Raw genomic sequence first — 26,679 nt, forward strand, 5'->3', positions numbered from 1 at the left:
TTGACTATCATGTTATAATCACTTATTGTGTATGTTTTTTTTTTAAATAACTATGGCATAGCTTAACGATTCATAATTATGTTTGGTATGTGTGTGATCGAATCTGCTTGCTTGAATTAGTACAGACAATAATTTATTTGTCCCATGTATCATATTCGTGTTATAGGAATCATGTCCAAAATTAGACCCTGCCAGAGCAGGAAAATTCGGACCACATGCTTGGTAAGATTAAAATATGATTTATGATACCCCCGAGCCAAGACAATCTCTGATTGGTCAAGACAACATTTGAGGTGTGGCCAACAGGCCAGTTTAAATACTTAGGACACCATAAAATCTTTGCTTTTAGTTGTTAGCTTTGCTTCTGCTACTAGTCATGCCTGCTTTTTAGTCTCTAGCTATGCTTCTGCTATCAGTCATGCCTAGCTTTAGCTTTTAGCTTGTAGCTTTGCTACCTATCTTTAGCTTTTAGGCATGCTCTTAGTCATCACTGTTAGCTGTTCTTTGAGCGTGGTTGCAGCGTACTTCAGCCTGCACGCCTGCTGCTACTTAGTCACAATGAGAAGAAACCCAACCTTGTCTTGTCAAACTTTACTTCTTTTCTTTTCCGTTTGAGAGTTTCGTGTTCTGAGTTAAGTTTTGTAACGTCGAGTCTCCGACGCCTGACCGTTCAACTTTAACCAGCCACACAACTGCACCTTCAGCCAACGCTCCACCACGGGCCTTCCTAAGACGTCACATTTCAGCGACTACTGAACTTCCAGCCAATCAGCGACATTGGGATAGCCCTTTCAACGGGACTCCTTCACAGGAGATGCAAGTAACTTTACCTCCAGACTGTGACCTTTACTGGTGTATCTAATATAATTTTAAACTCACTGAGGAACTCAATGCAAGGGCTAATTAAGTGATTGATGGTTGTTCATGTCTATGCAATTTAAAGTATTGCTGTAAACTTGGGATTCCATATTTCCATTCTCTTAAACTCATTTTTCCCTAACTTTTGATCTTCCTGCAACTTGTGTGAATGTGTGAGTGTGTGCATTTATGTGTTAGATTAGTTTATATGTCTTAGATTTATCTAATAAAGCCTTATTCATATAAGAGAAGTATCTTGTGTTTTGTGCTTACAAGTTAATGTCTTAAACTGCCGATCTTGTTACTGTGCTAATTGATAGTGTTTTCACTATACTTTGATTTTTAATATCCAGCGCAGATTTGATGTTAAACGGCTTGTTCAGTGAATCGCAGGGCGTCTCAGTGATCAGCCGTGAAACAGTGATTCTGTTCAAATTCCCTTTAAATTATTAAATGATTCCCTTTGAGCTAAATTGACCTGTTTCCGTTACAAGGGCAAATGGGTGACAGGGAGGCAGCATAGTCGTGGGTCAAAACACCGCTCTTCTGTTCCGATCAAAACATTAAACAGGTTCTCCCCACTCAGTGATGCACCCACTGAGAAACCTGATGAAAGTGCTCTAGTTATTGGTGATTCTATTGTACGGAACATGAATATAGAGACACCAGCCACCATAGTCAAATGTTTACCGGGAGCCAGAGTGCCTGACATCTTGGCAAATTTAAAAGTGCTGGCTAATTCTAAACGTAAATACAGTAAGATTGTTATTAATGCCGGCGCTAATGATGTTCGACTTCGCCAGTCGGAGATCACTAAAAATAAAATTGAAGAGGTGTGTGAACTTGCAAGCATGATGTCAGACACTGTAATATGCTCTGGTCCCCTCCCTGCTTACCGTGGTGATGAGATGCATAGCAGATTGTCATCACTCAATGGCTGGATGTCTAAGAGCCTGGGACTAATCTAGGTTATCCATGTTTTTTTTGTTTTTTTTTCATTGCATCTGAAAACCAGCTGTGGACGATTTAAAAATGTTTGATATAAAGCAGTGGTTCTCAACCCACGGCCCGTCACGAATTCTAATGCGGCCTGCACCACATGCTGAAAAAAAAAAAAAAAAAAAAAAAAAACCTTTATCAGTTTGTACAATTTTATTGTTTACATCAATTAAAAAAAAAATGCTAGTAATGAAATACAGTATAAGCTATATCCTAATGTTTTTATTTGATTTTTTTCTTCTTCATATATTATTTTCAGACATGAGCACATAAGCATTTAATGAACACATACAAGCGCGCACTTTGGCAGAATTCAATTCAAATAGTCCTAGAACACTGTCTAAGACTTGATGGTTGCTCCTAGGTGTGCTACTTGATCGCAATCTTTTCCTTCCCTAGCATTTGTAAAACTGCATTTTTCCATCTCAAAAATATATCTAAATTACAGCCTATGCTCTCAATATCAAATGCAGAAATGTTAATCCATGAATTTATGACTTCAAGGTTAGACTATTGTAATGCTTTATTGGGTGGTTGTTCTGCACACTTAGTAAACAAACTACAGCTAGTCCAAAATGCAGCAGCAAGAGTTCTTACTAGAACCAGGAAGTATGACCATATTAGCCCGGTCCTGTCAACACTGCACTGGCTCCCTATCAAACATCGTATAGATTTTAAAATATTGCTTATTACTTATAAAGCCCTGAATGGTTTAGCACCTCAGTATTTGAATGAGCTCCTTTTACATTATACTCCTCTACGTCCGCTACGTTCTCAAAACTCAGGCAATTTGATAATACCTAGAATATCAAAATCAACTGCGGGCGGCAGATCCTTTTCCTATTTGGCGCCTAAACTCTGGAATAACCTACCTAACATTGTTCGGGAGGCGGACACACTCTTTTAGTTTAATTTGTACATTTGTGAACGCACATTTTCTCAAATGTTGCGCGTCAGGTCATGCGAGCCTGCATCTTAAACCCTCTGTCAAACTTTCTGCGTCCGCGAGTCCGCTATGGACCACTAGGTAGGCGTGATGTAAAAATAGTCATTGGAGAGTGTGTGCAGAGGCTCTAGCAGACGACCACGCAGACAGGTGCGCGTGGTCAGTTGGCTTCAAAAGCAAAATTGCACATGTGCAGGCAGAGTGAAGAAGCTCATTGCTACTCGAACCTGTTCAATCAGTCAATAAAAGAATATCAAGACAGTCAGATGTGCAATAATTCTGGGCAATTGCAGAGCTGGCCATCAGCCTGCGCATTCAGAAGTATAAATTGAAGAAGTCTGCGTCCGCGCTGGCCGTGTACGCGTCCGGATTGCTCATGCGGAAAGTATAACAGGCGTTACAATCGCAACTTCTTTGTGTTACTCCTTTCAAGCTGAATCTCACAAAATTGGTCAGCTCCCAACAGCATCAGGTGTTTTATTTATGGGGAATATAATTGTTGATTTCAATGAATGTAATAGATTATATATCATAATAGTTAGGCTATAATATTATAAATCAGGTTGGTTTGTATTGCTGACATAATATGTAAATTATATGTGTAGACTTGCACTTAGACCATAGTGCGGCTCGCTGGAAAAAAAAGGTGGAGAACCACTGATATAAAGGTTGTTGTCCCATTTTATACAGGAATTGTTCATTTAAAAAAATCGAATTATATTGTTAGTTCTAATTATATTGTTAACAAGTTCATTTAGAACTTTTTTTTTTTTACTTATAAACTCCTTGAGAATTTAAAGTTAGTTTAACAGTATTTAAATTCAAGTAAAAAAAAAAAGGTTTTAATTGCTTAAATTATTTTTATTAATAATATGTCATCATGTTTATTCTTGTAAAAAATATGTGTTTATTCTTTAGGAAAACAAGGGAAAAAATAAGGGACAATCCGAATATTTGTTTTGCTTTACCTATTTATGTAAGCTACAATTATTCAAATAATAATAATAATAATAAAATAATGTAATTAAAAAATACCATTGGCCTGAGTAATTTTGACCATTATAGAATTGTGACTTTAAAGATTATTCATTTAGGTGGTAAAAATACTGTGAACTTAAATAATGGCATGGATTTTAGAGCATAACAACTGAAGGTTTATGAAACATTAGCCAATAAAGCATATTTTTAAACAACGGAACTTAAAGTTGTGAACTAAAATATTATTTCAACCATACAGCATGTGAATAAATAAAATGCATAATTTTCATAACATTTCATTATTCATAAAATGCATAACGTTTCTGGTGTTTGTATATGTACTTCAATATAATGAACTCCAAGTTTAAGAATAGTCCTCGACTTCTCTCTCTCTTTAACAGCATTAGCTCAATGATATACGTCTTCCTTCCGTTAGAATTTTCCTGCCTTGCTAAATGTTGGGCTCATGATCAATAAGTTCGCCTCAATCTGATTCGGTAAAGTCAAACCACAGACAGTGAAGCCTCGTCTTAAAGCCTCCCGCAAACATACACGATCACAAATAACAATGATTTTCGTAAAATAATGATTAATTATTAATTGATGATTTGTTATCATCATTATGGTCTTTTGGAAATAATAATATGGGCTGCGAGAAAATTATGAAGTGTAGTGCAGGCATGTTTCAGCCAAGTAACACACCGTGTTCTTCAGAGCCAAAACACAGACCGAATTCTGTTCAGCTGGAGGGGGTTGGGTTTTGGATAGTTATTCATGGCTTGTGGGGTCGAGATAAAGGTGTGAATTGCTCTTTCATATGGACAAGTGTCTTATGAGGCTTTAACTTGCTGAACCGGTTTATATAGGACTGTTGTTTTGGTTATATTCACAGTGCTGGCTCTCTCTGACGAGAGAAATGCAACATTCACACATTACACCATTTCTTTTCGTTTAAAAACATTTCAAGCTTTCTGTAGATATATTTTTAATGTACCTATGTGAGACACCACGATATTATGTTAATTAAAAAATTATACATTCATTATCATGAAAAATTAAAGTGATGAGACGGCGCCTCCCTGTCATTAATGCACATTAATAATTTTTGCACAAACACTTGAATATCAGCTTCTTATCGCGAGTAAAATTCATGCCAATAGCCAACATATTTAGCTTGATCAGAAGGTTGACCGCAAGAGTCGAGCGGGATGTTAAGAGTTTGTCTGTTTCTTTTACTGATTATTTTCGGGCTAAAGCATGAATTAAACAAATTCACACTCAATCGCTTTCGCAATAATGCGTTCAAACAAATGTAATCTTACAGTGCTACATTATCAGCATGCTATCTGATTTTGAAATCTTGAAGTTAATCGATCTGTTTAGATAAAATAACTGACAAAGATGTTATTTTCATCACAAACAAAATTTTCACAGCAGAAAGCAGCAATTAAAGATTAGTTTGGCATGTGATATAGGGAAAAAAGTTTACACATAGCTTAAGCTACTTTGAAACTCTCCTGTTATATATATATATTATTATATTATTATTATAATATTATTATTATTATTTTATATGCTATGTTATGAACATAACATTTCAAACATACTGAAATACTTTATTCACAGAGTGAAGGCGGAGCGTGTTTCTGGTATCAATAGCCGCATTTCCCCTGTCGGGCCAGTGCGAGCCAGGGCTTAAAGCGGGCCGGGCGGGGCTCATAGCCTCGGGCCAGTAGCACCGAGGCCAGAATAGCGCAGGGTTTCCACAGTGGAGCCTGAAGCTCCGCTGCGCATCACTAAAACACGCCCTTTACACGCCTCTCAGAACAACATCATGCAACCTCATTATTTCACCAACAAAGAGAAGTTATCAGAAAAAGTCACTGGAACATGCGCGATCACAAAACGAAGATGATAAAAGCGGCCGTTTGTTTGCATGCTTTGTTATATATTCATATTCAAAAGCATCGATGTAGAATAAGTGATACATTGATCATAAGCTATTGATTTAATTTATCAGGACTCAAAATTAATCACACATAAATACACTTATTTCTATTTTATTTATTTTTAACGCTTATGAAAATAGCCTGCTTATTCAGTCGAGTCTGTTTCTGTTTATTAGCCACAGCCTTCACATTTAGAATGAATGATAATATCTCTATTTTTATAAAAGCTCCCGAACAAAAACATTAGGCTATTATATTTTTTTATGACGTGAGCTAAACTCTCGAGATGAGGCTTGTGACAGATAATATACATTACTAAATAAATACACAAGAATAAGAAGCTGACGTCTGATTTCCTCAAACGATCATATTTACCATGTTTACTATGGTAATGTTAATGCCTAGCGTGCACAGACTTTTGCATCGCTTATAAATATTTCTGCCTTGTATGGTGATAATACACATTGGATCAAGTTATTTCAAAGACTCGCTGCTGACTGAAAGTGAGTTTTGAGCTTGATTTATTTAAAAAAGTGTTTAATGCTGGTGTTATAGCTGTTATCTTTCCGAAATGATCAGCAGCTCAGACTCTCTATTTTTATAAAAGCTCCCGAACACAAATCATTATTATATTTTGATGATATGCAACGTGGAGCTAAACTCACGAAATGAGACGACAGATAAAATGTTACTTAATAAATACACAATTGTGAAACAGAATAAGAAGCTACGTCTGATTTATCCAAGGGGTCATATTTACCATGTTTACTATGGTAACGTTAATGTTTAGCGTGCATAGTATTTTACATCGCTTATAAATATTTCTGCCTTGTTTAGTGATTATAATCCACATCGGATCAAGTTATTTCAAACACTTGCTGCTAACTAAGAGTGAGTTTGGAGCTCAACTTATTTTAAAAAGTCTTTAATACTGGTGTTAAAGCGGTTATCTTTCTGAAATGATCCGCAGGGCAGACTCTAACATTACTCTAAAATTACTTTAGTTGTAAATTACTAAAGCTTTTTTTTTTTTTTTTTTTTTTTTAATCTTGCAGATCTCAAAGACAAACGTCTTAATATCGCAAATTAGAAATGTTTGGTAAGATAAAATGTGCACGATAACATTAAGCAAATCTCTTCGCCATCGTCACTCTTTATTATTAAGCAGGACTTTACGTATAGTTAATGCATGTGCGTGCGCTCGTTGTGGTGTGTGTGTGTGTGTGTGTGACTGACAGACAGCCTCCGCGGTGTGCATTAGAGTTCACGCAGATCTCATGGACAAACGTCTTAATATGATCGCACATTAGAAATGTTTGGCGAGATTAAATGTGCACAGCATTTTTAAGCAAAAATACATAGTACATATTTTTTTCCTACCGAAAGCAGAACCGATACCTTCAGATCTTGCTGATACTACGGTTTTTTTATAATTTAGCCCCGGGGCCAGTTTAATACCGGGTTTCGGTACCCATCCCTATAAATAACAGATGCAATAAGGATTAACAAATGAAAGCTTGGCTTATTGAATATCAGATCCCTTTCTACGAAAACACTTAAAATAATGATCACTGATCATAATATAGATGTGCTCTGTTTGACAGAAATCTGGCTAAAACATGCTGCACAACTCCTTGTTCAAGCCCTTGTTCTGTCCAGGCTGGACTATTGTAATGCCCTCTTTGCAGGTCTTCCAGCCAATTCTATTAAACCTTTACAATTCATTCAGAACGCGGCAGCGAGATTAATTTTTAATGAGCCAAAAAGAATACACGTCACACCTCTGTTTATCAATTTGCACTGGCTTCCAATAGCTGCTCGCATAAAATTCAAGGCATTGATGTTTGCCTACAAAACTACCACTGGCAAAGTCACTTTTACGGACTTTTAAATTAAATGTTCTCTCCAGGTGGAATGACCTCCCCAACTCAATCCGAGTCCTTAGCCATCTTCAATAATCGTCTTAAAACACATCTCTTTCCATCTTTATTTGACCCTCTAACTTTAACACTCACTATTCTAATTATATTCTTTAAAAAATCTAACTACCTTTCTAATCTTTTTGTATTCTATTTTCTTTTCATTTATTATGCAATCGTATATATGTGTGTGTGTGTATGTGTAAAGACCTCTAACTAGCTGGCTCTATTCTTTTTTTTATTTTATCTGTTTTCTTTTTATTTATTATATTATTTAAAATCCCATGCTAAGTGTACTGTGTTAACCTAACTGAGACTTGTTACAGCACTTACATATCATTGCTCTTTTTGTTGTTTTTGATTGCTTCCACTGTCTTCATCTGTAAGTCGCTTTGGATAAAAGCGTCAGCTAAATGAATAAATGTAAATGTAAAACCTGATGATTATATTATTTTAAATGAATCCACCCCCCCAAGATTACATGAGCCGCGTCTAAAAGGCAAAGGGGAATTTATAAAAACGTTTTCAGGATTTCTCAGAGGGCAGGCTTCAAGTATAACTCATTTGAAGTAATGGTGCTTCATATAACATTATCCAGAGAAACAAATGTTAATGATAAATCCCGTGTTGTGTTTGTACTGGCTACTGTATACACCAGGCCACCAGGGCACCAAACAGACTTTATTAAAGAGTTTGGTGATTTTACATCCGAGTTAGTTCTGGCTGCAGATAAAGTTTTAATAGTTGGTGATTTTAATTTCCATGTTGATAATGAAAAAGATGCATTGGGGTCAGCATTTATAGACATTCTGAAATCTATTGGATTGAGGTTAGACAACACATTTCAGGATCTACTCATTGTTGAAATCATACTCTAGATTTAATACTGTCACATGGGATTGATGCTGATAGTGTTGAAATTATGCAGCCAAGGGATGATATTCAGATCATTATTTAGTTCTGTGCAAACTTCATATAGCCAAAATTGTAAATTCTCCTTCTTGTTACAAGTAGGGAAGAACCATCACTTCTACCACAAAAGACTGCTTTTTAAGTTATCTTCCTGATGTATCCGAATTCCTTAAAATATCCAAAACCTCAGAACAACTTGATGTAACAGAAACAATGGGCTCTCTCTTTTCTAGCATTTTAAATACAGTTGCTCCTTTGTGCTTAAGGAAGGTTAAGGAAACCAGTATGACACTAGTGTTGTCAAAAGACCCGGTACTTCGGTACCAAGTCGGTACTAAAAAAAAAATGTAAATGTGACGGTACCAGGTTTCTTTAAGTACCGGTAGTAACGAGGTCCCGTTCAAACCCGGTTCAGCGCTATGATTTCCGCGAAGCAGAAAACGAGGACGGAATCTCAAAATTCAGTCATGAAAATGAAACTTACATTTTAATATGGACAGTCATGGAATTTGTCAAAGTTAGCATAAATAAATCAAATCAAATCTCCATATGGACCAGTATCTGTAAATGTTAAGCCGCAACAGTTGTTTGAAATATGAATCCGTGTTCTGCGCGTCTCTGTGTGAATTAATGAATGGCAGAGACGTGCGGGTTTGTTTACTACATAGACTAAAGCGCATGACGCTTGCATTAATTTCAGCATCTGAGCTTCAGAGTTCTCTCTCCATCAAGCGATCTGAACTTTTCAGTTTATCTCAATGGACGCACAGAGCACCTGTATTTGATGCTTTGTAAACTCTTTGTGAAGGCGCACGACTCACCGTCGCTTTACTGATAGCGCTGTTTCTCACACGTGCAAAGAGAGAGAGAGAGAGCGAGAGTCTTACCACGCTGAATCGACACGCTATATGTAAACTATTCTTTTTGGTCTTCTTCTGTCAAAATAATGGAGTTCATTTTCATTGGCTGGTGCTGAATAGTACCGTCCCTGTTTTGATTTCAGCAAATCAGTTTGACCGAACGCAGAAAACATGATTAATATTCATGAACCCAGCAGCTCATCAATTCATAGTGCATTGTATATACATTAGTATGATAGTAGAATTAGTAGTAGTATTAACTTTTAATAATAATTAATATGATCTATAACTATTTTTTTACAGAAACCCTCAATGACCAAAAATATCTTAAGCATCACCACCAGTCTTAAGTTCAGTTAAAATGACAAATATACATTCATTAAGGCTAAAGTAATTTTTTCCATAAAGGGATTGTGCTAGAAATATTACTATTATTTAGTAAAATGTATGTGATACTGCTACTACTGTTGAAAAAATTTATAACACTTTATTTTGTAAAGAAATAAATCACCATATTTCTTCCGTTTTAATTTTAATAGCAAATCCCCTTTATTTACCAAAAATAAAATGTTTAAATTTCATAAATTAAAAGACAAATTAAATTTGAGTGCAACTTGTTTATTGTTTTTCATAATTACAGAACTTGTAGAAAAACTTTAAACACAATTGTTAATAAATATAAAGAATGGCATTGGTTTTATTTTTAGTGCTAAAAAGTTTTTTTTGTTTTTTAATTAGCATATATTTGTGTTTTGCTTTGGTACCGAAATTAGTACCGAGAACCGTGGATTTTCACTGGTATCGGTACCGAATACTGAAATTTTGGTACTGTGTCAACACTATATGACACCATGGTAAAATGAGCATACTCGCACACTAAAGAGAGCAGCCTGAAAAATGGAGTGCAGCTGGACGAAAACAAAACTAGAGGTATTTCATATCGCTTGACGGGAAAGTAACCTATCCTACAGAAAAGCATTAAAAAACGCTAGATCTGATTAATTTCTTCTTTTTTTTAGAAGAATACAAACATAACCCCAGGTATTTATTCATTACAGTGGCTAAATTAAGGAAAAATACAGCATCAACAAATGTTGACATTTCCCCACATCACAGCCTTAATGACTTTATTAACTACTTAACTTCTAAAAACAATACTATTAGAGATAAAATTGTAACCATTCAGTCGTCAGCTACAGTATCGCATCAGACAGTGCACTATAGAACCCCTGAGGACTAGTTCCACTCATTCTCTACCATAGGAGAGGAAGAATTGTATAAACTTATTAAATCATCTAAACCAACAACATGTATGTTAGACCCTATACCATCTAAGGTCCTAAAAGAGGTGCTTCCAGAAGTCATAGATCCTCTTCTGACTATTATTAATTACTCATTGTCATTGGAATATGTCCCCAAAACCTTCAAACTGCCTGTTTTTAAGCCTCTCATCAAAAAAAAAAAAAAACAACTTGACCCCAAAGAACTAGTTAATTATAGACCAATCTCGAATCTCCCTTTTCTGTCCAAGATACTAGAAAATGTGGTATCCTCACAATTATATTCCTTCTAAGAGAAAAATGGTATATGTGAGAATTTCCAGTCAGGATTTAGACCGTATCATAGTACGGAGACTGCTCTCCTTAGAGTTACAAATTACCTGCTCTTATCATCTGATCGTGGTTGTTTCTCTCTATTAGTTGTATTGGATCTTAGTGCTGCGTTTGAGACAATTGACCACAACATTCTTTTGCATAGACTTGAACACTTTGTTGGCATTAATGGAAGTGCATTAGCATGTTTTAAATCATACTTATATGACCGCCATCAGTTCATAGCAGAGAATGAAGAGGTATCATATTGATCACAAGTGCAGTATGGAGTAAATCAATGCTCAGTACTAGGTCCGCTACTTTTCATGTTTTATATGTTACCCTTGGGAGATATCATCAGGAAACATGGTGTTAGCTTTCACTGTTATACTGATGATACTCAGCTCTATATTTTTTCGCAGCCTAGTGAAACACACCAATTTGAAAAACGAATGGAATCCGTAGTCGATATAAAAAACTGGATGACGAGTAATTTCTTACTGCTAAATTCTGAAAAAACAGAGATGTTAATTATAGGACCTAAAAACTCTGCATGTAATAACCTAGAACACTATCTAAGACTTGATGGCTGCTCTGTCAATTCTGCGTCATCAGTTAGGAACCTAGGTGTGCTATTTGATCGCAATCTTTGGTTAGAAAGCCACGTTTCTAGAATTTGTAAAACTGCATTTTTCCATCTCAAAAATATTTCTAAATTACGGCCTATGCTCTCAATGTCAAATGCAGAAATGTTAATCCATGCATTTATGACCACAAGGTTAGATTATTGTAATGCTTTATTGGGTGGTTTTTCTGCATGCTTAGTAAACAAACTACAGCTAGTCCAAAATGCAGCAGCAAGAGTTCTTAGTAGAACCAGGAAGTATGACCATATTAGCCTGGTCCTGTCAACACTGGACTGACTCCCTATCAAACATCGTATAGATTTTGAAATATTGCTTATTACTTATAAAGCCCAGAAAGGTTTAGCACCTCAGTATTTGAAAGAGCTCCTTTTACATTATAATCCTCTACGTCCGCTAAGTTCTCAAAACTCAGGTAGTTTGATAATACCTATAATATCAAAATCAACTGCGGGCAGCAGATCCTTTTTTTATTTGGCGCCTAAACTCTGGAATAACCTACCCAACATTGTTTGGGACCCATCTTTTTAACCTGGCTTACACATACTAATATGCTTTTAATATCCAAATCCGTTAAAGGATTTATAGGAACCGGGAACACTTCCCATAACACCCTATGTACTTGCTACATCATTAGAATAATGGCATATACTCTAGTCTGCATGCAGATCAGAGGGTCACTGCAGTCACCCGGATCCAGTACGTATCCAGACCAGATGGTGGATCGGCACCTAGAATAGGACCTCTACATTCCTGAAAGACAACGGAGACCAGGACAACTAGAATCCCAGATACAGATCCCCTGTAAAGACCTCGTCTCAGACGACCACCAGGACAAGACCACAAGAAACAGATGTTTCTTGTGCACAATCTGACTTAGCTGCAGTCTGGAGTTGAACTGCTGGTTTCGTCTGGTCAGAGGAGAACTGGCCCCCCAACTGAGCCTGGTTTCTCCTAAGGTTTTTTTTCTTCATTCTGTCACCGATGGAGTTTTGGTTCCTTGCCGCCGTCACCTTCTGGCTTGCCTAGTTGGGGTCACTTCATCTACAGCGATATCATTGACTTGATTGCAAATAAATGCACAGACACAAACTGAACAGAGATTAAATCACTGAGTTCAATGATGAACTGCCTTTAACTGTCATTTTGCATTTTTGACACAGTGTTTTCGTAATGAATGTCGTTCAGTTGCTTTGACGCAATGTATTTTTGTTTAAAGCATTATATAAATAAAGGTGACTTGACTACTATTGTTTTTGTTTTCTCCGCTTACATTTTTATTTATTAATCTTCATATAAACAATGTTATACTGTTTATTAGTCTGTTTATTATATCTGTTTTATTAGTTAAACAATTAAAGAAAGAATGCATTTGATTTAGTCTTTAATTTATCTAGATGCATATAATATTAGTAATTTCTGATATAATTTAAATCACACCACATCCAGCATTTTCCTCACATAAACTATCTTTTTCCTCTGAATGTAAAGTGACTAAATGACCAATAGGGTGGGGGGGGGGCTGAATTAACAATGGTGTTTTTTTGCTCTTTAAACAATTGTATGCACTTCATTTTAAACTGAAATGCACTTCTGTTAACAATCAGTCACAACCAGCTGTTTGGTTTGTATTTATCTATTACCCTCTTACTTTAAATGTAGTTTTTAAATATAAAATGTAAGTTTGTTAACCCTCTGAGGTCTAAGGGTATTTTTGGGGCCTGGAGAAGTTTTGTCATGCCCTGACATTTGTGTTTTTTTTTCAGTTTCTTATAAACATCTAAATGGCTAAAGTTTAATCTCACTGTAATCAGCACAAACTGGACTATAATAATATGTGAGCAGCATGTATGTACATGATTGTGTTTTTGAGAAAAAAAAAATGTTATGCATGGTTAGTGAAAAACTAAAAATGTTAAATCACTTGAATAAGGCAATAAAAGACATAAATAAGATTGGTTCCCGTGACTTGAGAACTGGAGCTTGTAGCGTAGAATTTTTCTTTCTAAATTATGTGAAACCCATCTTGTTTACTCTCTCAGAAATCAATATATTTAAAATTTCTAAGACACTTTCTGTTTGTAAAAGTCATATATGAGTAGGCTTCAACTATCTTGAATATCATTGTGATTTACACTTGAGAGGACAAAGGCCCACATAATGAGCTGCATAATGAGCCTTTCAGTCAGGTGTGTGATTTCTGGGGGGGATAAATTGAAAGAACATCATTGTTTGTTACATTCAGGGAAGTCGTGGCCTAATTGTTAGAGAGTCGGACTCTCAATCGAAAGATCCCGGGCCAGCAGGAATTGTAGGTGGGGGGAGTGCATGTACAGTTCTCTCTCCACCTTCAGTACCACAACCTAGGTGCCCTTGAGCAAGGCATCGAACCCCCAACTGCTCCCCGGGTGCCGCAGCATAAATGGCTGCCCACTGCTCCGGGTGTGTGTTCACAGTGTGTGTGTGTGTTCACTGCTCTGTGTGTGTGCACTTCGGCTGGGTTAAATGCAGAGCACAAATTCTGAGTATGGGTCACCATACTTGGCTGAATGTCACGTCACTTTCATTTACATTTGTTACGTTTATATTATTTACATCACGCTTTTGAATGGTATAGTCGTGTATACTGTTATTGAAACTTCATAATGTTTCACTTGATTATACATTTAGTCAGGAATTATAGTTTGGAAAAAGTCTAACTAGGTAAGATGTTTACATGTTATGTGAAAACTAGTACAAGTATATAAATAAATAAAAAGAGACTTGTTTATTATCTCTGCTGAATAAAGCGCTTCATTCTTTTTTTTCTGAGGAAATCCAAATCTTAAATCCTGAAGTAATCCACATCACATCTTTTTTGGGTGAATTATGTCTTATTCCTCTCATCGCGAAGCAAACAGTAAAATAAAATAAAAAAAACTTGAACAGTCTCGGTGAGTTGTTTTCTGTTGTATGGGCGTATTCAAGCCGCACACTTCACTGAAACATTATAATCTGAATAGGGCGTTCAGCACGGGGGCGTGGTCGCATTAGAAGATAATGAAGGGAGACGTGAAAAACGGACATTGCGTTGTTTTCATATGGATTACTTTATCACAGAATATTTGTTTTTGGCAGCACTTGTTTAGTTTAAAAGTAGACATGTCAGGGTTTCTATAGATATCTCTCTCATGTCTGTAGGATTATCTTTGAACAGTCCATTTCAGTAAAGGAGACCAACACCGCATTCCACAGTTCAGAACGATTCCCCATCGAACCATTAGTGTGTCATAAAACACATTCATGGTGCGAAGATGGCTAAAGGAGATGTCACCCCCCCCCCCTCTTCTCTTACTTGCCTGTCTAATCTCATACCAGTGACCTCAGGACAGCAGGAAAAGATTTCTCTTTGTTCCCCAAACTTAAGACCACATTTTCAAGAACCCCTGTGGTGACCCCAATGCATAAATCCCCAGCCTTATCAGGCATTCCTTTGGCCAAGGATCACCAAAACCGCTAAACCATAGACTTTGTCTCCCAAAACCAACAGACTGAAATCTAACCCACTTGTGGTTTAATACAAACAACGGTTTCAAAATTGCTTCCAATAATCTGAATTGATTACAAGTATTTACCTCACACATTTCTTAAGTATCATGTATGTTTTATATAACCTGTGGAATTATTTCTGTTTAACTTTCCTTACAGCCTATTCGTAGGGTTTTCTAACTCAGTTATAGGAACTAATCACCAGAAGTTGCCTCATACATGTGTATTCTCTGTATTATGCATGCTTTACATTACTCAAGTAACTATGTTAAACACTTATCATGGCTAAATCCTTATTTACTTCCACCTCAACTATAAGAGGTGGTATAGGTTTATGGTATATGTAGTTTGGTACCTACTTAATGGGTAAATAATTCCTAGAATTTTGATATAAAGTAGATGTGTGTAGGATGCACCATATTTAAACTATTAAGTTTGCTTATTTAAGCGTTTAAACTAAACTCTCAGAAGTTTGGACACGCGATCACGTGGACTTTACGCTAATTACATGCAAGAACCAGAGAACCGGAAAGCCCCGCCAAAGACAACATCTGACTGGCTGTCGCACTAAGAAGGACGGTCAGATGGACACGCTTATAACAAAATGACAAGCAGCTATGCATCGCCTTTTGCTTAATGCTTTTATTTGTGCCTAACTTTTGCCCTGCTGTTGCAGTGACTTGGGCTCTTGTCTGTTTTGTGCTGACCTTCGTCCAGCTTCAAACCACCAAGAGCTCATTCAAAACTCATCAACTCTTCCGTAAGATTCTTCGTTGAACTTCGTCCAAGAAAACCCTCTCAGAGAAACTCCGTTGCATAGCAACTCGCAATCCAGGAAGTGCACATGTGCAAGAACCCAGAGGGGACTCCATTCACCCTCCGTTAATAACATCACTTTTCCCCGTCACTGTTTGAATGAATGTTTGTGTGTTTTCGTTAGTTTAGTTTGTGTGTATTAGAGTAGTTTAATAAAGCCTTATTTGATTTTACATACCAGTTTCCTGTGCTGTGTGCTTACAAGTTACTGCCTTAAACTGTAGATTCTGTTACCTTGCTCATAATCAGTTATCATAATTTCATGATATTATTACTGTAGGCCACAGGATAATATTTTGTCCAGGATTGATAAAATACCCTATCCTCAACTTATCGGTGGACGAATAGTTGATAAAGTGTTAAATATTAATTATGAATAATTTGCATACTAATTTGGTTCTTATTCACTGTAGGACTGTCAAAATTGCTAAAAAATGACGTTCGAATATTCCCTCTAAAAAAAAAACACAAATATTTGAACTATTCGAACATCTGTTTGAATGTTGTCAATGACACGCATTACGTCAATAACAGGACAAAATAATACAAAGAGAAAAAAACTACTTGTATAGGTAGTCTATTTAAGTTTAAACATATATGACAACGTACTACCTAAACAAAAACAAGGAAATCAACTAATGGCCAAGACTGCAGACCTCACGGTCTCTCACCCTCACGTTCTCTGCGCATAACGGTTTAAATGAACAAACAATTTTTGAGTGCTGATCAAGAGTTTTGTGCAAGCAATTTAAGGTCGCGACTGTTGTCCCAAATATAGCAGGCTTCATTCAGTGATTGAAACAAATATTATTAATATTAATTGAAGTTTTACAGCATATAGAACTGACATTGAATGCTCCCAGCGAGCTGTGCTGTTGTAAGCATGGAACTTTTCTTTGACATGAAACAATAAATAATCAAATCTCGGTTCCATTGCTTGACAGATCTCCCCGAAGCCTGCCCCATCCGTGATACTGATCGGTCTCATGTCCTTACAAATGAACAAAATTAATTTATCCGTTATGGCCTCTTGTCGTGTTGCAGACAAAGAGCTTGTGGCGGGCGATGCAAAGTAACGTTACGTGTCAAGACGTGACTGTTAAGCTGGAGTTCCACAGTATGCCATGCTCATTTGGGTGCACATTTTTGAGATGTGACCTCATGTTGCTAGAGGTCGAACGGTATGCTAACTGTATCTTAAATAGCTTGCATACAACTTTATCTCGCGGGTCAACAATTTTACCTAATTTTCTCTGCTGCGGTCGAGTTGGGCTCTGCACTTGCTGGCATCTTCCATGAAGACGCGTCAACTTTCAGCAGTGATGCTGTGTCAGACAGTGCGACTCCTGTGACATATCCCTGAACCCTCATGCACGCTAGGACACCCACTCGCAAAGCAGACAACCACGCATCTACTACCGCGTGCGTTTTTCTCCAGTTTTTTTCTTATTCGAATATTCATTTCCGGTTCGGTCGTGTTCGGGCTTAATTTATATCATCTTACGTGGGCTTGGGCCGGGCTCGGGTGATGTGTTTTGATTAGCACAAGAAAGATGCGGAAAAAGGATGCTGGGTAGGTGTAACGGAGGCCTGCCTCTGGCAATTACGTTTTGGTTGCATCAGCAACTAAAGCAAAGTCTGAGGTGTGGAAAAGTTTTGACCATGTTTATAATGAGAATAATGAGTCAATAATGACGCAACATCAGTGAGTGCAGGAACGCGCTGAAGCCATCTACAGTGGATTCAATAATTTTCCTCCACAAAAACATGTAGGCTTAGCCTTATCTCTGTGAGTAGAGACTTTTCAAATGATAGTCTTAAATGCATAATGTGGACAGAGTACTTACGCTAATGTTGTCATTATTCTTTTATTAAATGTCAGCTGCTAGTTGCGAAGCAAATCTTGTGGAGCCTTTATCTTAATTTCGTTATTGCCAAATACCCATCTTAATTTAAAATGTATCTTAATTTAATTTGTTAAAAAAAATACTTTTTTTTTATTGGTGTGTTGGCCTATTTATAGGCTAAATGAGCCTATGTCTATTTAGAGTGCTGAGATGTTAAGATATCACAGAGAACTTATTTCTTTATTCCCACTTCCAATTGGTCTAGCCTATGTTAGTTATGATTAAATTATGTTAAAACATGTATAAATGACTCATTCTTGACAAAAGGCAAAAGAGCTGTGTGTGTGCGGACATTTGAATAATGTCGGGCTGTAAACGTGATTGGGCTTTTAAAAAGCTGTCAATCAAAATGTACTTGTGGGGCTCGGATCCTGTCGGGCCTAACTTTTATGGCCCGATTACAGCTCTACTCCAGTGGGTTAAAGAAAAGTGGAGAAACAAGTTGAAATAATCTGAAACTCACCACCAGGAAACATGATGAGAGCATTTTGCAATAGTACATTGGATTTCTGCTTCAGCTGATGGTTCTCCACAGGTGAAATGTCTTCCCGTTGGCTCAGATGATAGTAGGAAAGAGCCACAGAAAAGGAAAAGTTTGGCAGCTGGGACAGATTTCGATGGACCTGAATCAACAGAAGTACAGATAATGTTAAATGTGCAAATTACCAGTGTGAAGTGTGTATTATTTAGATGCTCAGCACAGCTTTTTACATAACAGATTGCTTGTTGTGTTTTAAAAGTTTGACAACTGCATCTTCACCACAAAAACATTTAATATTTATTGGTCATCTGCTGAGTATCTAGTAGAAGGTTATTTGCATTGTGAAAAGATGAGTATGATCAGTAACTGGTCAATGACTAAAACCTACAAACAATACCTACATTGGATATAAGAATCTACACAAACCTTGTTAAAAGCTGCATCTTTTTTATATTATATAAAACTAACAATTAGATTTTTTTTTTTTTTTAAATGAACAATTCCTGTATAAAATGGAACACCTTTATATCAAACATTTTGAAATTGTCCACAGCTAAGCAACAGAGGAGGCAGGTTCTGGGCAGAGCACATGAAGTGAATGCAGGGCTTGACATTAAGCTTTGACACGAGATTGTCCGAGTAAAAAAAGTTACTTGTCCGGGGAATTTTGTTATTTTTATTTTTTATTTTTTATTGCACAAATGTAATTTATTCTGAAACAGTCTCATTGGTGCTGTATCAGGTATTACTTTAATCAGCATATTTTTGATATTTGCCTTAAAGTTATTGCAGTTACACTTTTTAACTTTATGAAGGACAAGATTTTCTTAAACTGATTAAATGCATGTCTCCATTTACAATTAATTATTACATGTAAGCAATACATTAAGTTAGAAGAATAATAAATCACTATATGGTTGTTACTATTCAAATGAAATCAGTATCAACAAACTCCATCTGTTCAAATGTATAAATAAATGTTATTAATTAATGTTTTACTTTGACATACAAATATGAAATGTTGGAAAAATATAATGATACTTTTAAATATGATATTAAACCACCAGTATGTGGTGGCAAGTCACTGTCTTAATGAGTGAATCACTGATTCAACCGATTCGTCCAAATGGCTGATTCATTCAATAAATGAAATAACCAACCATTTTTATAAATGGCTCACTGAATCACTGACTCGTTCAGTATGTTGAACTCGTTGAATCATTTAGTATGTGTTGCTTGGAGTGGGCTGTTCTGCTGTGGCTTTGTTTAGAACTATTTTTGTTTTAAATGGAGCAAAAACGATTCATAATGTGTTTAAAGTGCAAGTCAGTTAATATTACTTGTTGTATAAAATCAATATCCCATTTGCAATCGAGCTGAAAGTCCGGAAAACATTGCTTCTGGTCGTGTATTGTTATATATTACTGTATTTTCCCGACTATAAGTCGCACTTTTTTTTCATAGTTTGGCTGGTCCTGCTACTTATAGTCAAGTGCGACTTCTCAAAATTAATTTGACATGAACCGAGAGAAATGAACCAAGAGAAAACCTTACCGCCTACAGCCGCGAGAGGGCGCTCTATGATGCTCAGTGCTCCTGTGGCCTACACTGAAGACATAGAGCGCCCTCTCGCGGCTGTAGACGGTAAAGTTTTCTCTTGGTTCTAAATAAATGCAACTTAAGTCCAGTGCAACTTATATGTTTTTTTCCTCATCAGGACGTATTTTTGGACTGATGCGACTTATACTCGGGTGCGACTTATAGTCCGAAAAATACAGTATACATAATATTTATATTTTTTCTACCAAAGTATGTTTGTTCATGTTTGTTTCTCTGTGTGTGCTGTTCTTATTGTGTTGATTTCTCCGTGAGTCAGACCGGCTGCACACTGCTCCGCTCATCCTTTGCTTGGCGGCTTGTTTCTGTCAAACTCGCGGGGGAGGGTTGAGCCACTCTGAACTATGGGAGAACTGAGTGGTGCGTCAGTGGATCTTAAAAAGAAAACGATTTTCATTCAAACAAACAGATGTAAATTACAAATTCGAGTCCCTCCAGCGTGTCCTAGGTCTTCCCCGGGGCCTCCTCCCGGTGAGACGTGCCTGGAACACCTCCCTGGGAAGGCGTCCAGGAGGCATCCGAAATAGAGGCCCGAGCCACCTCAGCTGGCTCCTCTCGATGTGGAGGAGCAACGGCTCTATTCTGAGCTCCTCCCGAGTGACCGAGCTTCTCACCCCATCTCTAAGGGAGCGCCCAGCCACCCGACGAAGAAAGCTCATTTCGGCCGCCTGTATTCGGGATCTTGTCCTTTAGGTCATGACCCACAGCTCATGACCATATGTGAGAGTAGGAACGTAGATTGACAGGTAAATCGAGAGCTTTGCCTTACAGCTCAGCTCCTTCTTCACCATGACAGACCAGTACAGCGACCGCATTACTGCAGAAGCTGCACCGATCCGTCTGTCAATCTCACGTTCCATCCTTACCTCACTCGTGAACAAGACCCCAAGATACCTGAACTCCTCCACTTGAGGCAGGAACTCTCCACCAACCTGAAGTGGGCAATCCACCCTTTTCCGACTGAGAACCATGGCCTCGGACTTGGAGGTGCTGATTCTCATCCCAGCTGATTCACACTCGGCTGCAAACCGTCCCAGTGCACGCTGAAGGTCCTGGTCTGAGGAGGCCAACACGACAACATCATCTGCAAAAAGCAGAGACGAAATCGTATGGTCCCCAAACCGGACACTCTCCGGCCCTTAGCTGCGCCTAGAAATTCTGTCCATAAAAATTATGAACAGAACCGGTGACAAAGGGCAGCCCTGCCGGAGTCCAACATGCACCGGGAACAGATCTGACTTACTGTTGACAATGCAACCAAGCTCTTGCTCCGGTCGTAGGGAGCCGCCGACCCCATACTCCCAGAGCACCCTCCACAGGATGTTGCGAGGAACATGGTTGAATGCCTTCTCCAAATCCACAAAACACATGTGGACTGGTTGGGCAAACTCCCATGAACCCTCCAGCACCCTGGAAAGTGTATAGAGCTGGTCCAGAAAACCACACTGTTCCTCCTGAATCCGAGGTTCCACTATCGGCTGAATTCTCCTCTCCAGTACCATGGCATAAACTTTCCCAGGGAGGCTGAGAAGTGGGATCCCCTTATAGCTGGAACACACTCTCCAGTCCCCCTTCTTGAAAAGAGGGACCACCACCCCGGTCTGCCAGTCCAGAGGTACTGTCCCCAACCACCATGCGATGTTGCAGAGGCATGTCAGCCAAGACAGCCCCACAACATCCAGAGACTTGAGGTACTCGGGGCGGATCTCATCCACCCCTGGTGCCTTGCCACTGAGGAGCTTTTTAACTACCTCAATGACTTCAGCCCGGGTGATGGACAAGTGCTCCTCCGAGTCCCCAGCCACTGCTTCCTCAACGGAACACAAGTCGGTGGGATTGAGGAGATCCTCAAGGTATTCCTTCCACCGCCTGACGATATCCCCAGTTGAGGTCAACAAGTGCCCTTCTCTACTGTAAACTGTGTTGGTAGGGCACTGCTTCCCCCTCCTGAGGCGTTGAACAGTTTGCCAGAATCTCTTCGAGGCCAACTGATAGTCTTTCTCCATGGGCTCACCGAACTCCTCCCAGGCCCGATTTTTTGCCTCCACAACTACCCGGGCTGCAGTTCGCTTGGCCTGCCGGTACCCGTCAGCTGCCTCCGGAGTCCCACAAGCCATCCAGGCCCGATAGGACTCCTTCTTCAGCTTGACAGCATCCCTTACTTCCGGTGTCCACCACCGGGTTCGGGGATTGCCGCCTCGACAGGCACCGGAGACCTTACGGCCACAGCTCCGAGCAGCCACAGCGACGATGGAGGTGGAGAACATGGTCCACTCGGACTCAATATCTCCAGACTCCCTCGGGGTCCGGTCAAAGCTCTGCCGGAGGTGGGAGTTGAAGATCTCTGACAGGGGGCTCAGCCAAACGTTCCCAACAGACCCTCACAATACGTTTGCCGAGTCTGTCCAGCTTCCTCCCACGCCATCGGATCCAACTCACCACCAGGTGGTGATCAGTTGACAGCTCCGCCCCTCTCTTCACCCGAGTGTCCAAGACATATGGCCGAAGGTCTGATGACACGACCACAAAGTCGATCATCGACCTCCGGCCTAGGGTGTCCTGGTGCCACGTGCACTGATGGACACCCTTATGCTTGAACATGGTGTTCGTTATGGACAAACCGTGGTTAGCACAGAAATCCAATAACAGAACACTGTAGCAGAAATGAGTCAAATCAGACAAATCAAAGAGTCTATCAGAGCTGTGTGCATTGAAACATGAGCTGAATTCCTCAGGAAGTCATAAATCAGTTCTAGTGCCACAGGAACCAAGCAAGATAACCAACCAACCAACTTGTTCACACAACAGCTTTCAACATTAACACCAATAGAACAATTATTAACAATTTTAATTCGAAGAAGAGATTGTCAAATTTATTGTTCGTGATTGAAATGCAACGCTGGACATCACATGTAAACCCAGGAGATCAAGTTAAATACTTGCATTGACTTCCCCCCCCCCAGCCAGTGAAACCAGACTGAAATTCCTAAGGGGGAAGGGCTTTAAACCTTTGTCTTCACAGAAAAGTCCCTTTGCCAGAGAATGGCAAAGAAACTGCTTTTTATACATTATATATGGACCAGAATGAACTCAAAAAAGACTTATGAATGAATCATTCCATTGCTTAACTCCATATTCATTTACGTGTAACCCACACATTTGACTATCATGTATAATCGCTTATTGTGTATGTCTTTTGATAACTATAGAATACCTAGTCATGTCTAGTATTCAAATAATCGCATTTTCTTGCTTGATATTGTCCTGACAATCATTTATTTGTAAAATATATCATAATCATGTTATAGGAATCATGTCCAAAATTAGACCCTGTGAGGCAAGAACCACATGCTTGGTAAGATAAACAAATGATTTATGATACCCACCCCAAGAACATATCTGATTGGTCAAGGCAACATTTGAGGGGTGGCCAACAAGGAAGTTTAAATACATTGGACACGATGTAATTTTGCTTTTAGTCTGCTTTTAGTCTGCTTTTAGTGCTAGTCTAGCTGCTGCTATTAGCCATGTCGGCTTTTAGTTCTAGCATTGCTCGTGCTATCAGTCATGCCTGCTCTTAGCTTTTAGCTTGTAGCTTTGCTACCTAGCTTTAGCTTGTAGCATCTAGCCATGCGGTAGTCATCATTGTTCTTTGAGCGCGGTTCCAGCGTGCCTGCCTGCTGCTACTATGAGAAGGAACACAACCTAGTCTCGTCAAACTTTATTTCTTTTCTTTTCCGTTTGAGAGTTTCGTGTTCTGAGTTAAGTTTTGTAACGTCCATTCAACTTCAACCAGCGAACACGACTCTGCACTTTCAGCCAACGCCCAACAACCACGGGCTTCCCAAGACGTCACTTCAGAGACTGAACTTCCAGCCAATCAACGACCTCGGGATAGCCCTTTCACCGAGGCTCCTTCTTCACAGGAGATGCAAGTAACTTTACCTCCAGACTGTGACCTTTACTGGTGTATCTAATATAATTTTAACCTCATTGAGGAACTCAATGCGAGCGCTAATTACGTGATTGATGGTTGTTCATGTCTATGCAATTTAACGTATTGCTGTTAACTTTGGATTACATATTTCCATTCTCTTAAACTCATCTTTCCCTAACTTTCGACCTTCCTGCAACTTGTGTGAATGTGTGTGTGCGTGCGTTTATGTGTTAGATTAGTTTATATGTCTTAGATTTATCTAATAAAGCCTTATTCATATTGAAAAGAGAAGTATCTTGTGTTTTGTGCTTACAAGTTAATGTCTTAAACTGCCGATCTTGTTACTGTGCTAATTGATAGTGTTTTCACTATAGTTTGGATATTAGTATCCAGCGCAGATTTGATGTTAAACGGCTCGTTCACTGAACCGCAGGCGCGTCTCCGTGAACAGCCGTGAAACAGTGATTCTGTTCAAATTCCCTTTAAAATCTTAAATGATTCCCTTTGAGCTAAATTGACCTGTTTCCCTTACATTTATAATGGTGGAGAATGCGGGCAGTTTAATCTAAATTGTGAGCATAAACCAAGTTATTTAATCTTTGATTTTGCTAAAGGAATGAAAGATGAGAAGCATGCGAGACCTGAGTATGTGTGTGTGACGCGTGACGTAAGCAGCGCGCGCCCTCCCGCTTGAATGAAAGGAGCTAGAGGAGACTTTAACTCGAGTCCGTCTCCCCTTTGTTAACAGCAGTAAGTGAACTTAAAAGTAAACATCTGAGATCGTACAATAAGGTAGAAATTGAGCGTGTTCCTCATTTGTGTAATGCCTTGTTTTATAGCTGATTTGATTTCACTGCGTGTTCCAGTGTCTCAAACGCTATCTCAGTCACTGTTTGCTGAACGGAGCTAAACTGTTAGTGTTTCAAAAGGGATATAAATCGGTGAATAAAGAATAGTTTTGAGCGGGTTCCTCAATCTATTTATCAAAGTCCCCGTATTCATATTTCATATAGTTTGATTGCCAGTGCGTGTTCCACTGCCGAATCAATTTTGATATTCTACTCCCCTAAATTAACGTTAAACATTAGAGAACAATGTTTGCCCATTTGTATCCGTTCACAAAGTGAATGCAATCTCGCGTAACACTGCGTGTGCCCGAGAGTAATTTGAATGGGAGTGTTTTAAAAGCTTGATCAAGTAAATTTTAACTGTGTACCAACAGCGAAGGAAAACTTTTATGTTTGTGTCCAGAAAAACTGGCACGGAGAATCAAATTGCTGAGATTGATATAATAACTACAGCAGGAAGCTGCTATTTGAATTAAGATAAATTTAACTCTATACAAACTGAGAGTTTAAGTGCCACATCGCAAAACCAACTGAAAGGCGGTGTTGTTATTTGTACAGTGTTGAAATGAGCCGACATTTCATGTAACATGCTTAACTGTATTTGCAACAATGCAACGATTCATGTGCTAATCCACTAGAATGTGTTTTGGTTGCCATAGTGACGACCGTGACCAGGAAGACTTACGTACTTCCGGAGCAACTCTGAACTGTGCATGCGCAGTGCACAAACTCTGCGGTTTCGCTAAGCTAACGAAACCATTGCATTTACATTGAAGTCTATACTAAAGCCACTAGCCTCGAAGGTTAGCCGTTAGCATTACCATCCAGTGGTAGAATAATGTGTGTTTGGGCAACGCTGACGTGATTTAACCATTTTAAACATCTTAACTAACACTTGTTAGTCCCTCTCTTTTTATCGCTCTCTTTTCTCACTAGACCACTTATTTTCATTTTACTAGAAAGGGAAATACTGACTCACAATTATTAATTGTCAAATTGAAATTTAATTGAAACATTAAATTTATTTTGAAGCATTTAAAATTTCCCTCTCAGATCATTTCATTTGATCTTTTATTTCTAGTATTCTCTTTTGGGTCTAATTATTTTAGGAATGAATAAGCCTTGAACTTTGGAAGTTAAAGTAAACTTATTCTTCCTAATTTATTTATTACCCATCTGAATATATGCTATTCAGACCTTTACTTATTTGAATGCGTTTTACCCCTCTTCCTGTTTTGGTTATACACTTAACCACTATTGTTTTACGTATTTATTTCCTCTTTTTTATTTCATGTTTGCATATTTTGCCCATTTATTATTTTTTTTAATTTTCCTATTTCTTACCATTTCTTTTGTGTATCCTAGCCTGGGAACGACAAACCTGAGCCCTAAAAGGAGACATTGTTATCCCTCACTACGAGTTCAAATAAATTAGAAAGACAACTCTCTTTCACTTAAAGTTTATTTTGTTTGATAAGTTGTGCAGCAACTAACACAACGCTCTCCTTGTAGTTCAGATAACCGCTACTGAGACTTACCATCTCCGTCCTCTCTCTCCTTTACTTTCCTCTTCTCTTTTTACATTTGTAGGACATGTAAGAACCATCAATCAATACCAAGTGAAGTAAATACACAATCGTGCCAAAGACGACGAATCATCCTTATGAATTTGATTGTAATCATCCTCTCATTTGTTCTTCCTAACCTCCCTACATTTGGAAACGCAATCCAAGTTTTAGCATCTCATCCAACGTTGAGATCAATTTAATAGAGATACGTGTTGAGCAACTGTCGCCTTCGCTGACTCCCTGGTGAGCGGTCCAACTGAAAGGTGTACGGTGTCAATCCTGTCAGACTAAGAAAAGAGATATCAAAATTATTATTGTAT

The 26,679-nt window shown here is 38.4% G+C and overlaps 1 protein-coding gene across 2 annotated transcripts in view; it reads right to left on the minus strand.

Moving 5' to 3' along the window:
- Positions 1-26,679, minus strand: part of tcf25 (transcription factor 25 (basic helix-loop-helix)) — a 291,833-nt gene that overhangs the window by 106,791 nt on the left and 158,363 nt on the right. For both annotated transcript variants that reach the window (XM_052612323.1, XM_052612324.1), the window contains one exon: positions 18,372-18,531. In XM_052612323.1, the coding sequence (XP_052468283.1) occupies positions 18,372-18,531 (160 nt within the window). The remainder of the gene's footprint in view (positions 1-18,371; positions 18,532-26,679) is intronic.

This window comes from Carassius gibelio, chromosome A13, assembly GCF_023724105.1.
Source record: "Carassius gibelio isolate Cgi1373 ecotype wild population from Czech Republic chromosome A13, carGib1.2-hapl.c, whole genome shotgun sequence".
NCBI classification, from domain to species: domain Eukaryota; kingdom Metazoa; phylum Chordata; class Actinopteri; order Cypriniformes; family Cyprinidae; genus Carassius; species Carassius gibelio.